Source organism: Anolis sagrei, chromosome 2 (assembly GCF_037176765.1).
Source record: "Anolis sagrei isolate rAnoSag1 chromosome 2, rAnoSag1.mat, whole genome shotgun sequence".
In the NCBI taxonomy this organism is placed as follows: Eukaryota; Metazoa; Chordata; class Lepidosauria; order Squamata; family Dactyloidae; genus Anolis; species Anolis sagrei.
This window is the reverse complement of record NC_090022.1, coordinates 66113947-66130331: the sequence shown is the minus strand read 5'-3', so window position 1 is coordinate 66130331 and position 16385 is coordinate 66113947. Positions and strand designations below refer to the sequence as shown.

The 16385-nt window shown below is 40.0% G+C and overlaps 1 protein-coding gene across 20 annotated transcripts in view; it reads left to right on the top strand.

The window, feature by feature from the left end:
- ATP2B2 (ATPase plasma membrane Ca2+ transporting 2) overlaps positions 1-16385 on the top strand; it is a 572092-nt gene that overhangs the window by 444361 nt on the left and 111346 nt on the right. For all 20 annotated transcript variants that reach the window (XM_067463583.1, XM_067463578.1, XM_067463579.1 and 17 more), the window contains one exon: positions 5492-5689. In XM_067463583.1, the coding sequence (XP_067319684.1) occupies positions 5492-5689 (198 nt within the window). The remainder of the gene's footprint in view (positions 1-5491; positions 5690-16385) is intronic.

The window sequence follows — 16385 nt, the reverse complement described above, 5'->3', positions numbered from 1 at the left end:
CTTGTCAATATCTCTCTTGAATTGTGGTGCCCAGAATTGGACACAATATTCCAGATGTGGTCTAACCAAAGCAGAATAGAGGGGTAGCATTACTTCCTTAGATCTAAACACTATGCTCCTATTGATGCAGGTCAAAATCCCATTGGCTTTTTTTGCCGCCACATCACATTGTTGGCTCATGTTTAACTTGCTGTCCACGAGGACTCCAAGATCTTTTTCACACATACTGCTCTCGAGCCAGGCATTGTCCCCCATTCTGTATCTTTGCATTTCATTTTTTCTGCCAAAGTGGAGTATCTTGCATTTGTCACTGTTGAACTTCATTTTGTTAGTTTTGGCCCATCTCTCTAATCTGTCAAGATCGTTTTGAATTCTGCTCCTGTCCTCTGGACTATTGGCTATCCCTCCCAATTTGGTGTCGTCTGCAAACTTGATGATCATGCCTTCTAGCCCTTCATCTAAGTCATTAATAAAGATGTTGAACAGGACCGGGCCCAGGACGGAACCCTGCGGCACTCCACTTGTCACTTCTTTCCAAGATGAAGAGGAAGCATTAGTGAGCACTCTCTGTGTTCGTCCACTTAACCAATTACAGATCCACCTCACCGTAGTTTTGCCTAACCCACACTGGACTAGTTTCCTTGCCAGAAGGTCATGGGGGACCTTGTCGAAGGCCTTACTGAAATCCAGGTACGCTACATCCACGGCATTCCCCACATCTACCCAGCTTGTAGCTCTATCGAAGAAAGAGATCAGATTAGTCTGGCATGACTTGTTTTTGATAAATCCATGTTGACTATTAGCGATGACTGCATTTGTTTCTAAGTGTTTGCAGACCGCTTCCTTAACAATCTTTTCCAGAATCTTGCCCGGTATTGACGTGAGGCTGACCGGACGGTAGTTGTTTGGGTCATCCTTTTTTCCCTTCTTGAAGATTGGGACCACATTGGCCCTCCTCCAATCTGCTGGAACTTCTCCCGTTCTCCAAGAACTCTCAAAGATGGTTGCTAATGGTTCCGAAATGACTTCCGCTAGTTCCTTCAATACTCTGGGGTGTAGTTGATCTGGCCCTGGGGACTTGAACTCATTAAGAGCGGCCAGGTATTCCTGGACGACTTCTTTCCCAATTTGGGGTTGGATGTCCTCCAATCCCTCATCCACTCCATCTTGCTGAGGTTGAAGACTCTCTTTTTGTGAGAAGACCGAGGCAAGGAAGGCATTAAGTCGTTCTGCCTTTTCCCTATCCCCTGTCAGCATTGCCCCAACTTCTCCTTGAAGAGGTCCTATCGCCTCCTTGTTTTTCATTTTTCTACTGACATAAGAATAGAAGCCCTTTTTATTGTTTTTAATGTCCCTGGCAAGTCTGAGCTCGTTTTTTGTTTTAGCCTTGCGGACCTTTTCCCTACAGGTGTTGGCTATTTGTTTGAATTCTTCTTTGGTGATTTCTCCCTTTTTCCACTTCTTGTGCATGTCTCTTTTGTGTCTTAGCACAGTTAGAAGTTCTTTGGACATCCATTCTGGCTTCTTTGCACTTGTCCTATTTTTCTCTTTGTTGGCACGGTTTGCAATTGCGCCTTGAGTATTTCACTCTTGAGAAATTCCCATCTATCCGTAACTCCCTTGTCTTTTAGTATCTGTGTCCACAGAGTGCTGCTCAGCGTTTCCTTCATTTTTTGGAAATCAGCTCTCCTAAAGTCCAAAATGCGGGTTTGACTTGTCTTAGTTTCGGCCTTCCTTTGTACCTCAAATTGCAGGAGCACATGGTCACTTGCCCCTAAGTACCCTACTACTTCGACCGCATCGATCAGGTCCTCCGCATTTGTTAGGATGAGATCAAGAGTAGCCAATCCCCTTGGCTACCCTTGACAAGCTGGAGGATATTGACAAGCTGGAGGGTATCCAGAGGAGGGTAACTAAAATGAGAAAAGGTCTGGAGACCATGCCCTATGAGGAGCATCTTAAAGATCTGAGGGTGTTTAGCCTGCAGAAGAGAAGGCTGAAAGGAGACATGATAGCTATGTATAAATAAATGAAAGGATGTCATAAGACAGGGGGAGCAGGCTTGTGTTCTGCTGATCCGGAAACTAGGACTCAGAGCAATGATTTGAAATTACAGAAAAGGAATTCCATCTGAGCATTAGGAAGAACTTTCTGACTGTAAGAACTGTTCAACAGTGGAATTTTATGCTTCAGTGTGTGGTGGAAGCTCCTTCCTTGGAGGCTTTTAAACAGAGAATGGAGAGTCATCTGTCAGAAGTCCTTTGATTGTCCTTTTCGTGCGTGGCAGGGGTTTGGACTAGATGGCCCATGTGGTCTCTTCCAACTCTATTATTCTATTATTCTATCCAATGGAACCAAATCCTGTTTGATCTTGGAAGCTAAATAGCAGCACCCCTTGTTAGCACTTGGATGGGAGAACACCGATGAATGCCAGGTTCTCTAGGCCATATTTTAGAGAATGGAACTGGCAAAACCACCTCTGTGTATTACTTGCCTAAGAAAATCCTGTTAGATCCATCACGTCTTCTTAAAGACTCAAATACACACAGAGATTTAAAATATAGGATTTTAAACTACAACTTTCAGAGTAGCCTAGCTAGCATAATTAGTGACTTAGTGTTTGCGATAGTCTAGAAGACAGGAAAAGTGAGTTGTTTGGATTAGATTTCCCCGAATACCCCAGACAATATGGCTAGTGGCCAAAAAGTTTGGGGCATTCTGGGGGAAGTTTTAAAACTTTTTAAAAAAAATTAGATCTGCCAGAAAGCCCTTGTTACTCTGCCCATGCCATATGTTATTCTGAGAACTGTAGTGTGACATAGTAAGAATCTACAGAGGAGAAGCTTGTATCTGAAGAACATGCACATTAACAGGATTTTCTGTGTCTAGTGCCCTTCACAATAAGAGGGCGAATAAAGGTTCAACTGATGATTTGGAGACTGGTCTTTTCCTGATATTGGGAATTTGTCCACTGTGTGATCTTTGGATCACTCAAACCAAAGGTAATTATTCTGGGACAGATTCAGTTCACCTTCAGACACAAAACGTTATTTCCACATGAGATAATATTACTGACATAATTGATAGGACTGGTAGATGAGAACTGGATATTACATGCCATATCACATGTTTAGAAGGTGATACAGAAATCCTTAATAATAAATAAGGGAATGAAACCTCCACAATACTGGAAAGTCCTTTGATTTGCTTTTTCACCAGTTCACACCAACCATGTAGTGCCTCATATGACTCCTGGGAACTGAGCGACCCTTTTGTAGCAGCATGGTATTGTGGGCTCCAGTAGGTGGGATGAACTGGTAAAAGCCAAGACTTACCCAACTGGAAAAGCTCTCTCTTAGTATAAAGGCATTACTGGCAGCAACATTTGATTTGTTATTGGAAGCAATTTATAATCCATGGTGTTTTGAATTCTCTTCATGTCAGTAACATGCTCAGTTAATCATTTTGTTACTCATAACTTAATCACTTTTGTTTCCTAGTATGTTATGTGGGCAACCTGGGGATCACAACCAGATACAGTGAAGACATCTACCCTTGCGCTGTGCTACTCTGCTGCTGAGTATGCATACCCAGTGTGGAACACATCTCACCACACTAAAACCGTGGGTATGGCTCTTAATGAGACATGCCGCATTATCACGGGGTGTCTGCGCCCTACACCACTGGAGAAATTACACTGCTTAGCCGGTATTGCACCACCTGATATCTGCCAGGAAGTAGCAGCCAATAGTGAAAGGACCAAGGCTGAGACATCTCCAGCTCATCCCCTGTTTGGGTATCAGCCAGCACGTCAACGACTTAAATCTAGACATAGTTTTCTAAGATCTACAGAGACACTCGCTGGAACACCTCAGCAAGTGAGAGTCCAAAAGTGGCAGGCTCAAACCCAGAACCTCAACCAATGGCTGATACCAAATGAGAGACTCCCCCCTGGGCACACAGAGGACTGGGCGACTTGGAAGGTGCTGAACAGACTGCGCTCTGGCACCACGAGATGCAGAGCCAACCTTCAGAAATGGGGCTACAAAGTGGAATCCTCGACATGCGAATGTGGAGAGGAGCAAACCACTGACCACCTGCTGCAATGCAACCTGAGCCCTGCCACATGCACAATGGAGGACCTTCTTGCAGCAACACCAGAAGCACTCCAAGTGGCCAGCTACTGGTCAAAGGACATTTAATCAACTACCAAACTCACAAAATTTGTATTATGTCTGTTTGTTTGCTTTGTTCTGTTAGAAATGTAATATAATTGACTGGCTGCCCTGGCACGAAATAAAAAAAAATGTGGACATTAAATATATAATATATGCTTCAAATTATTTATTAATATTATTGCATTTCCCCCATCAATACCCTTTATATTTTAGCAAGATTTTTTTCAATTTTGCAGCACCATTGAACAAATAGTTGTCAAGGAAATATATTCACACAAAAAATATCTAAACAAAAATATGTCTTTGTCATATATTAGCTGAGCCTGATCTTGCCAAATGAAAATAATAACAATTGGGAGTTTAATGTGTAGAGAAATGTTTATTATAAAGTGTTTATTATACTGTGTTTAAACTGTATTTATGTTTTACATGGGTTGCCATGGCCTAGCTGTGAGAGATAGGTTGCCATGGTGACAAGGCAGAAGAGGAGGTGGGCGGAGCTTAAGGAGAAAAAGGTTTGAAAGTGACAGTTAATAGTCAGTCAGGAGGATGAGACCCTGAGAAGAGGAGCAGAGTCAGTTAGGGCTCTGTGTTGTGAAGCAGTGTAAATTCAGTTAGTTCTTAGTATTTGTGAATATTTCTTCAGCAAGGGAGCTGAAGGTGAAACCTCGTTAGATTGCTTGAGTTAAAAAGAATCTAACGGAGGGGGTTTTAGGATCGCCAGTAGTGAAAGACTGGAGATCAGTGGTTTGATCCGGTATAGGACAAACAGTGTGAATATTCACAACAGGGAACACTGAAATAATAAAGCACTTCACTGAAGAAGGAGTTTATAAGATTGTAACATCAGAAGCCTGAATGTATCTCAACCAAGCCATATTGTAACCATCAAGCATGTGCCAAGTTCAACATCTCAATATTGCAACAATTACGCTTTGTTAACAATAAACTTGTTCTCTTTGTTATTTTAAACCTGCCTCCTCCATTGATTTTACGTTTGGTGCATTCCACTCTACCAAAGTTACCTCACAACGCAAATAGGGATAAACAGAGACTTTAATACCAGCGTCTCTATATATAATGGTGGCAGTTTAATCTAGCAGTCTCGGAACTTCCTTACAGTTAATGGTGGCATTAGGAGAATTAATACTTCCTCACATTTAGTGGGATTAACAGCGTCCTTACATTTTTTTGGTGGCATTGGCACGTCTTTACAAATGTGTTATAAGTGCTATGTTAGAAAACGAAGTTGATCTGATTGTTAGCTAACTGGAGTGTCACCCTTAAACTATTTCTGTTTCATTTATTTTCAGGATTGCCTGGCACTGCTGCTGACTTAGATAAAAGAAAGCTAATTTTTGGGAAAAACTTTATACCTCCGAAGAAGCCAAAAACTTTCATACAGTTAGTCTGGGAAGCATTACAGGATGTGACTCTTATCATCTTGGAAATTGCAGCCATCATATCTCTTGGACTCTCATTTTATCATCCACCTGGAGAGGGAAATGAAGGTAATATTACTTTTTAATACTAATTCTAATGCCACATATTTAAATTTCTTAGAAAATCATGTCTTGTATTCTAAATTCTCTCCACTCCTTTTTGTCTCCCTCTCCCCTGAATATTTCATATGAAAAAATTATTCTAGTGTGTATGACTTGATTTATCTCTTAATGCTTTATCATCTCTCCTAATTTTAAGTTATAATGTTAAAGCCACATATTTAAAACATCTCAAAGAGCTTTCTGCCTAATGTTTTTGTGTTGGTGTGTACTGAAACTGGATATGAAAAGCTGGAGTAAGAAATTGGGGGGGGGGGTGTCCAATTTTGTTGGACTGCAACTCCCAGCATTCCTATCCATCATAGCTAATGATGGGGAATGAAAGAATTTCAAGGACATTAAGGATATTGTGCAGAGAAGAGCAGTCAGGATTATCAAAGATCTGGAAACCAAGCTTTATGAGGAACAATTTTGGAAGTGGAGATGGAAGTAATACCATGTTTTAATTATCTTTAAAATGTAGAAGATGGAGGATATTTTCTTGTATTTTCCTTCACAGCATCAGGTTGGACTGGATGGCCCTTGTGGTCTTTTCTACCTCTATGATTCTATGAGTTTGTTTTCTACTCCAGATACTAGAGTAGAAAGCAGTGGATTAAAATTATGAGAAAAGAAATAACAGCTAAATATTAGGAAGAATGTAGTGACGTTAAGATCTGTTGGCACTGGAATACATTGCCTTGGTGAGATGAAGAGGGGGTGGACTCCATCTGTGTAGATCTTGAAGCGGAGGTTGAGTGGCAATTTTTAGAAGAGCTGTATTGTGTATTCCTACATGGCAAAAGGTTGGATTAGATAGGCCTTGCCAGTTCTTCCAACTCTCATGCACGTGATGATCTTAACATACAAACATTTACTATTGAAATGTCACCACCACATCATTAATACATCTTAGCAAACTTTGATTTCTGTTCCAGAGTTTATTTTTATTTTGGTACACCCACAAGTAGGGTGTTTAGAGAGTTGCTGTAGTTTTTTTCTTCTTATATATTTATTCTAGAACAATCCAAGAACATATACACACAAACACAATGAAATTTGATAGGACAATCCCTTATGATAGAGAGAAGAAGAATTGAGATGATTTCCTCTCTGTTTTAGTGCTCACCCTGAAGAGTCCACATACAGCGTTCACACTTAGAAAGCACAGTACATTTACAAGGAAGGTAGATGGGTTCTCCTCATAACATTAGGGCCAGTTTCTGTGAGTGCTGTTATCAGTTGCACAATATTTTGAGCCATACTACAAAAGTCACAGGGCCAGGCAGCACTGGATATGGATGCATTGTCCAGCTTTTATATGGTAATTCCCCCTTCCAATAGGTTTTAAGCTTAAGTCATCTTCTAGGCTCTGGTGACTCCTGTTCTTCAGTCAGTATTCATCACACAGGTGGATCAGAATGCAAATTTTGATTCTTAGGCCAGAGGAAAACAAAATGCACATAGAAACACATCCCATAAACCAAGAACTCAAATTACTCCAGACTCTACTCAATTGTATGGAAGCAATCCTTAGATATGTCAGAGAAAGCACTGGACTTTGCTGTTACCGTTCCCTTAACTGGATGCCTTATTCTACACACAATTAGTATCTTAAAATCATATGGTCTCTTTTTATTTAAAGATGGTGATATTTTCCAGGACAGTGTCTACATGGGCCAAATAAAACAAACTCATTTTGAACCTTCTGCAAGCAGTCCATATGACGTATGGCTGGTTCCACAGCATTGCTGCCAGCCATTAGTCTAGCACAAAGAGAACTGCAGGTCACTCTGTAGCTTCCAGGAAACTCCAGAGTGAACCAGGTGTTTTTGACACATGAAGAGCTGGATTGGCAAATCAGGATCCCCAGGTCAAAAAAAGACACGCAACTCTGTTGGTAACTAGAAGCAGCTGCCCAGCAAAGCCTTACTGGTGGCATGACTTTTAGTGATCACTCAGCTGGGCACCCTTTTGTAATCTCACCAGAAATGATGTTACTAGTGAGGCTCTGCCAGGGAGCTGCTTTTGGCTAGAGGAATAGCAGTATCAGTGTGCTGTGAGTCCAGCTGGCCATTTCGATTCCAGAAATGTTTTGAGATGGCCCCGTGCTATTTCTGGGGCTGCTCTTCAGCAGCATAGATTTTTGAATAAGGACTTCTGAGCTCTGATTCCTTGAAAGCATTGGGTATTATCCCAAATAATTTGTTGAACTGAAAAAATGTGTCTTAATCCTATCATGTTTATTCATACCTTTGGAATAGGAGCCCCTGGTGGTGCAATGGGTTAAACCCATGTGCTGGCAGGACTGCTGATTGAAAGGTTGGCGGTCCGAATGAGGCAAGCTCCTATCTGTCAGCTCCAGCTTCTCATTTGGGGACATGAGAGAAGCCTTCCATAGGATGGTAAAACATCCGGGCATAACCTGGGCAACGTCCTTGCAGATGGCCAATTCTCTCACACCAGAAGCGATTCCGCAAGTCGCTCCTGATATGAAAAAAGTACATTTGGAATGGATTTCTATTCCTTCACATGTCCCCAAAATCCGTTCTAGAGAGTTAACGGATCCCCAGATCAGTTTGAGTTATAGAGAGAGATATGTTACCAGAAATTATGTTATACCTGCCCATACAATATAGATTTAACCCAGTGTGTTGATGTTTGTGATAACAAACATCGATCTCCACCTATCTTCATCATATATGGAGAGTGAACTGACAGAAACTCCTTATTGGGGGTATATATATGTGTGTGTATGTGTATGTGTGTATGTATGTGTGTGTGTATATATATATCTGTCATTGCTTCGTATTTTAATACGGGTTGTATTTTGAAAGCCCTTCTCACTATATTCTCTCTTCCATGTATGTGATAAATTGATGTTTGATACATAAAGTACACATATTTATAAAATTTTGTTGTCTCCTCTCCCATCAAGAAGGATGAGTTTTTCAGAAGCATTACTAGCCCGCTCCCAATAATATATAGAATCTAACTTTAGGAAATATGTAACTTTAAGTGAGAAATGATTCAGAATTAATTTTCTTAAGCAAATGAACAGCTGCAGAGTAACAGGCGGTGATATTCAGCAGGTCTCAGTAGTTGCAAATAAACTTTTCTCCTATTTTTAAACCCTTGGTATTAAAAGGGAAACTTAGAATATTTGCTCTCATAACAGTTGAGTGCTGGAAATTCATTCTTTTCTCTCTTTTTTGCCTTTTTGCTGGGTTATGATATTTTATTTCCCATGGGAAACTGTTGCACTTTGCAGTTGACAGCTTGGGAACTGTGAAGAAACAACATTTAGCATGAGAACTATAAGAGCCTTTCCTACCACCCTAATAAATTAACCTACTGAAATATATTTTAAGTGTTTGTTTTGCCACATTTTATGTCATACGTATATTGAGAAAAATGCATTACTTTAGATGACACGTGCTTTTTTTATACTTGCCTAGATTTTTACTCTGATTTTTTTCTACAACTATTTGGAACTAGATAGTAACCCTAAACACTAAGGATAGACAGAATGAAAGATAAATTTATTCTTAATATTTATTTATTTATTTATTTATTTACAGTATTTATATTCCGCCCTTCTCACCCCACAAGGGACTCAGGGCAGATTACAATGCACATATACATGGCAAACATTCAGTGCCATAGACATTTAACATATTTAGACAGACACAGAGGCAACATTCCAGCTTTCCGGCTTCGTGAGGGTATGCTCAGTTCTGGCCACAGGGGAAGCTGTCGCTTCACCATCCACTTGTGAAACCGAGTCCTTGATGGAGTACTTCCTCATTCTTATGCACAATGCTGGAAGGTTTTTTATGGCATCGTAAATTAGTTAAATTAGCCTCCCCGCCTCAAGCAGTACCTACATTTCCTACTTGACAGATTCAACTGTCTTTCATGCTGCATAGGTCATCAGCAAGGTAGACTATTAATGGTTGGGAGCTCACTTAGACTTGGGCTGGCTTTGGACTCATGACCTCTCAGTCAGTAGTGATTTAATGTAGCTGGCTACTTATTAGCTGTGCCACACTCCTGTTGGGTTTTGTATGGCATTATGCATCACCATAAAAGACTGTCCTCCAAAAGTATATGTTTATCCTTACATATGTATGCCAGTCCCATTCAGCGAGAATTACATATGAGGATATCTGTATAGAATTGTACCATAAATGAGTAATAACCCTCAACCTGACTTTTGATGTTTTTTGTAAAATTGTTTTACATTACAAATTCTTTGATATGGTTTTCTGAACTGTTTGAGGAGAAAAGGTTGTCATTCCCACATATCTTGGTAATCTGACAGAACAGATGGAAAGCAAATTGGCTCAAAGAAGCTCTACATTGCATTAGAATAACCTGTCCAACCTGTCCAGGGCCATCCCAAGAAGTTTTGTTGAATAGGTGAAGGTTAAGATGGTGCCTTCGGCCATTCCATGTAAAGAAGGAAGTCAGATTGGCAGTTGATCTTCATTTCTTTATTGAACAGTTTCCTTTGCTGAAGGGTATATGGCATGCCATAGATAAGATCCCTGTTCCCTACCACCATCCTGCCACTGATCCTGTCCCCTCACCCAGCCTAAATCTGGGACACAGGATAAATTACATGCCACAGGTAACAGTTCGGTCCTCTACTACAGCCTCAATACTATTCTCCTTCCTCCTTCCCAAATCTACTGCTTGAGCCATCCCACTTACTCTGTCTAATATTAGAGATCTCCTGGGGTTCAAATTATGCGGTCCATTTTGGCACATGGGAAGGAGGATTCACTTTTTCAACCACTCTGCATTTTTGCAGTAGTGAATAGATGATAGGCATATGGTATGTGTTTAAATATGAGATAAATTAATTGAAGTGTCAAAACTATTTTAAACTTTAATGGAATTTTGATATTATTAATATTTATGGGTTACCATTGCAAAATTCAGTAATATTTTTTAGAATACAGATAAAAACACATTACAGTTGACCTATGCATAGAACAGATCATACTGAATCTGTTGGTTATTTGCATCTTAGCTATATTATGATGTGTTTGGTGTGCAGAATAGTAGAGAGTGGTAGAGGAAGAAATAAAAATTATATTTGGAGATGAAGTTGTCTCTGCCAAACAGTAGTTCTCTGAAGACTCAGAAGTGCTCAGCCCTGCTACGTGAACACTTTTAAATGTATTTCGGATATGGAAGTCATGAAGTCATCTACCTAACACTGAATTACAGCCCCTGCAGTTTCTGTATGGATAGTAGTCAGTGATCACTGCCCACCTATATCCACATACTTCAACTTCTATACTTGCAGTCAGGAGCCCCCAAAATAGAGCCCCAGATATGTAAGAGTAAATTCCATTGATCACAGTTGAATGGACAAGAATAGCATTTATTGAAGTCCTAGAAAATGTGAAATCTGAAAGCAGGATTTTCTCTGCTGTGACTCATGAGAATGCTGTAATGGGTCCCTGACGTGACACTGCCAAAATTAGGACAATAGTGCCACTGGAGCTGCTTTGATGTCACTATCTCTATGGTTTGAATCCAGTAATGAGAATTTCTGTGTGGTGGCTGTGTGTGGAAGATGTGAGACATCAAAAGCCAACAGGTTTAATTGCTTTTTTTTTCTTATTAGGGCTGAGCAGGTGCGATCTGGATTTCCATTCAGTTTCATGCCAGAGCTTGAATGAGAAATTTGGTAATAAGGCAGCCTTAATGCCTCTGCCTCCACTTCCCAGAGTTTCTGTGTTTGATGCTACTGTTACCGCTGGCATGTAGGTTGAGCTCTTGAAGTATAGACTGGACCAAAGTGGTGTACTGTATACTTCAACTTCCTTGTGCATTCTGGATGTGGCTTCTTTTGTTAAAATAGAATAATAATAGGATGGCACTGCATGCTTTCAGAGTATTTCTGACTCCCATTACAGTGACATTTCTCATTCCTTTTTAGCTTTGTTGAAATCAAATAGTATTCATTTTGTTTTTTCAGTGATACCTGAAACATCATGAAGGGGCGTAGTTTGGGAGACAATTGTGCCAGCAGTTATTCTTAGACACACAAGCACGGATAAGGTTAAAGCAGAGGGAGCTGGCAAAGAAAAGTGTACTCCTTTGCCTCCCTTTCATGGCAATTGTCCAAATGGGAAAAACTCAGAACAGTTGGAACTCAACATTTCTTTCATGTGCTTAAAGCTAATGTACATTTATTGTTGTTAAGCGTTAGTGTGGCATTGTCATTTGCATGCTAGGTAAGAGTCCAGGAGATCCACACTTCGTAGTGGAAGCCCACTGGGTGACCTTGAGCAAGTCACATCTGTCAGCCTAAGCAGAAGGCCATAGCACACCTCGTCTGGACAAATCTTGCAGATAAAACCTTGTAATAGGGTCACCATAAGCTGGAATCTATTTGAAGGCACAAAATGTTAACATGTACCATATATTATGGTGTAAAGACTACTTTTTAACCCAAGAAAATCTTCTCTAAAGTCAGGGGTTGTCTTATACGTGGGGTTGTCTTATACATGGGAGTAGTCTTATACGCAGGAGTAGTTTTATACATGGGAGTCATCTTATAGAGCAGGTGCTGAAACTTCCAATCGGATTGGAGAATCTGTGGTTGCTGCATATGATGGGGGAAGCTCAAAAATGGCAATGGCTGTGTCCCTGCCATATGCAGCAACTGTATGAAAGTATGAAGGGTGACGCTATACAAGTACGGTAGAAGAAAATCCATTCATCAGGATTTGTGGACTTAATGCAGTCCTGATGGTGAGGTGAAGGGGTGCCTCACCGGGAAGGTGTAAGTGAAGGTCGGAGCAAGCTGCAGGCTTTTGGGGTAACCGGGCTATGGAAAAAAGAGATAGTGTGGTTCTGGGCCCAGACAAACACACCTCTTCTACCTGTCTGGCCCATCCTTGTATCCTATTACCATATCTCCTCCTCTGCCTCTCAGATCTCGCTCCTGAAGACTGCAGTGAAGTGGTGCAGGTGCGCATGTGCGAGATCTAAGAGGCAGAGAAGGAGGTACAGTAGTAGGAAAATTACCACATTGAAATCAAATCTGATGCTTTTTAAATTTTTATTTGGTGTGTGTTGGAAGAGGGATAGTCTTATACGGCGAATATATCCCAAACTCTATATTTTAACTGGAAAAATTGGGGGTCGTCTTATACGCCCAGTTGTCTTACCTGCCGGAATATACGGTAAATAGTACAGTGCATAAACCAGAATATTTAATATGTGGAAAAATGCTTTCAATTTCAAACTGTAAAATTGATTCTTGCAGTAAACCTGCAATGATCATCGATTTCATTTTTGCATGTCACAATGAGACTTTAAAATTTTTCCTTCTGCTGGGTAGAAATGGAATTACAGTTGACCCTCCACATTTGTGGCTTTGACTTTTTGGAAATTTGCTCATTCTCGGATTTGATTAAAATATTTTCTCATGCAATCTTCCAGTGCAACCCTATAGTCAATTTCACCAGATCCTAGAGTAATGCTAGAGAACGTAGAAATTCCTAGAGAAAACGCCTTCCTAGGAATCTTTAGTCCTCCAGTGCAACTCTATAATCAGTCCCTATAGAAATTGACCATGGAGTCATTCTGGAGAACCTAGCTATTCCTAGGGTGTTACTCTCTTAAACAAAATAATGACAATTTTTTACATTTGTGGTTTTTCACTTTTGTGAGTGCCCCAAAACCTAGCCAATATGGAGGGCTGACTACACAGCATTTTATATATTTATTTAGCACATTTATACTCTGTCCTTCTCAACCTCTGAAGAGGGACTCAGGACGACTTCCAACTATTCGATGTTGATACAATATAATAACATCCTATAGATAGTTTTACATCAGCCAGAATGATTCACCTAGTGCCAAAATAGCAGTTAAATTAAATTGATTTATTCCTCAAATGCCATCAGTTACTTTAATTAAAAAATTAATTATACATACTTTTTCCACTTTCAGTAAGCATTCATGTGTGATATACATATAATAGCTTCCTTTTAAAAGACATCAATAAATAAATTTACTGTGGTGGCTGATTTGTTTGATGCTATTCATAAATTCATAAGTAAGTAGATTACATGCTATTTTAAATACAGTTCAATTGTAGGAGACAATTCTTTGCTAATGCTACAAGTGTTACTAAAGAAGTTTGATTTAAATGGTCACAACAATTTAATTCACTCAACAATGTAATCAATATTATTAAGTTACTTGTAACTATGACTACTACATGCAAATGAGCCAAAATATATTATTTAATGCATTCATATGGAGCTTTCTTACCATCCTGCTTTTCAAAATATTGAAGAAATGCTTGGATTTGTCATCTGTCCTCATGAATGTTTTTTAAAGGAGGACGGAGGAGATGCAATAATCTGGTAAATCCAGGGAGAAGTCAATATCTCATAATGTCAGAGGGACAGCTGTAGTATATCCTACCTTAAAGAGGGCCTCCTGAACCCACAGGTGTGTGGGAATTCCACTCCCATTGGTAATGTCCCCATTGGGGACACAGTGCTCCAGCATGTGATTGGTGGACACTGGGGGAAACACTGTCTGGACTCATTTCAGTCTGGTTTCAAGACAAAGCCTGGTACCAAAAACAGCTTGGTTGTCTGATTTTGATGACCTTCTCTGAACAAACGACAGAAGTGGTATCTTGCTGCTCCTGCTAGATTGCTTGACAGGTTTTGATATCATTAACTACTGTGTTATTTCCAACCCCTTTTCTAGAGTATAGCCTTGTGGGATTGTGTTGTTCAGCATATTTCTGAAGCTGGTGGGTGAGGTTGTTAGTTGTTTGGGTCCTATCAGAATGCTATGCCTGGATGCTATTTAATGGATTAATTGTGGGCCAGTTAACTGAAACTGAGGTCCCTTCTACACTGCCATATAATCCAGATTATCAAATCAGATAATCCACATTATGTGCTTTGAATTGGATTATATGATTCTACACTGCCATATAATCCTTCTACACTATATTGTAGTGTAGAAGGGGCCCGAGGGCCCATCCAAACAGGCTCAAAATATGGGACCTGTCTGGGTTTTTATCAGGGCCATTCAAATGATGCCCCCAATAAAAACAAATTAATTTGGAATAACCAAATTATTCCAAATTAATTAAATAACCCATTAGATCCAGGACTTCCTGAAATGCTCAGTCTAATGGGGTATTGGACCTGTGAGGACTCACTTCTGGGTAGTCTCACTCCCCCCCCCCCCCCAGCCCCATCTTCCTTCTCACCCCTCCCCCCCTGGTCTCCGGGCACATCATTTCTTCATGTTCTTCTGGCACAAGGAGGAATATAATGGCATCCATGTAAGTTTCAGAAACTTTTTAGGGGTTCTTTTGGGGAGCTTTGCAGTGCATGCAGTTATCACTAAATCCACCTACAGGTGGACTCCATGAGTTTGAGTGCTTGGTGTCACCTTTGACTGTTTCTCCGCCTACAGCCTTTTCTAAACAAGGGAAATTTAGCTGTAGAAGTTAATGTGTTAATAACAACAGTGTGGTCTGTCTTTGAAGATGACCTGGAACCTAAATGAGTGCAAAATGCAACCGCTAGACTCTTGACCACAAAGTCATATAGAAATTGCATAACATCAGTTTGAAAGGAATTGCCCTGGCTACCAATTCTAGTTTGAATTCAAAGTGTTCTTGGTAATATTCAAATTCTGAATGGCCCGGGATCCCAATAAAAGAGAGCTCTTCCCCTGTATGCTCTTTCCAAAAAAGGAAGGTATTCTGTCACTCACCAGTGACCATGATTATGGGATATCTTTAGGGGCCAGATCTCCACCAACACTGATATAAAGTGCCAAGTAAAACCAAAAGTTTTTATCAAGGCCTTTGAGGTTTAACAGATCCAATCAAAATTTGCATATGACTTTAAAAAGACTAATCTCATTAGTTTTATACTAACTTGTTGACTTAATATGCTTTTAATCAATTTAAATAATTTCAATTGTTTCAAATGTTGTTAAAGTGATTTTATTGTATGCTATCCTGAGATCCCATGACATAGTGGAAGGTACGTCTACTGGCAGTAGTTCCCATCTGATCTTGGAATCTAAGCAGGGTCAGATCTGATTAGTGCTTGGGTGGGATAACATCAGTGAATACCAGTGCTGTAGGTTATATTTCAGAGGAAGGAACTGATAAAACCACCTCTGAGTATTCCTTGCCTAAGAAAATCCTATGAAATCCATGGTGTTGCAATAAATTGACAGGTGACTTGAAGGCACGTGCACACACAAAGACAGAGATTTTAATAAATAATAATACATATTATATGTCAATGTTATTTATTTAAGGAAATTGCAAATGCTTAATTAATTGTTCGAATTTCCTTTCACCCTGTGTTAAATTCAATTGGAAATTATAACTTTCAATTAAATAAGGTATTCCTTATAGAGATCACCCCCTTTCATTGCAGCAATCTCTGGAGGGGAAAACATGTCATAGATTAGATCTACACTGCCTTATATCCCCGAATCTGATCCCAGATTATCTGCTTTGAATTCAATTATATGAGTCTACACTATCAGAATTTGGGATTAGCATATCATCTGGGATCAGATCCTTGGCTATAGAGCAGTGTAGAACCAGTTTTAGGCAGTTTACTAGCTTTTTGGAATAAAT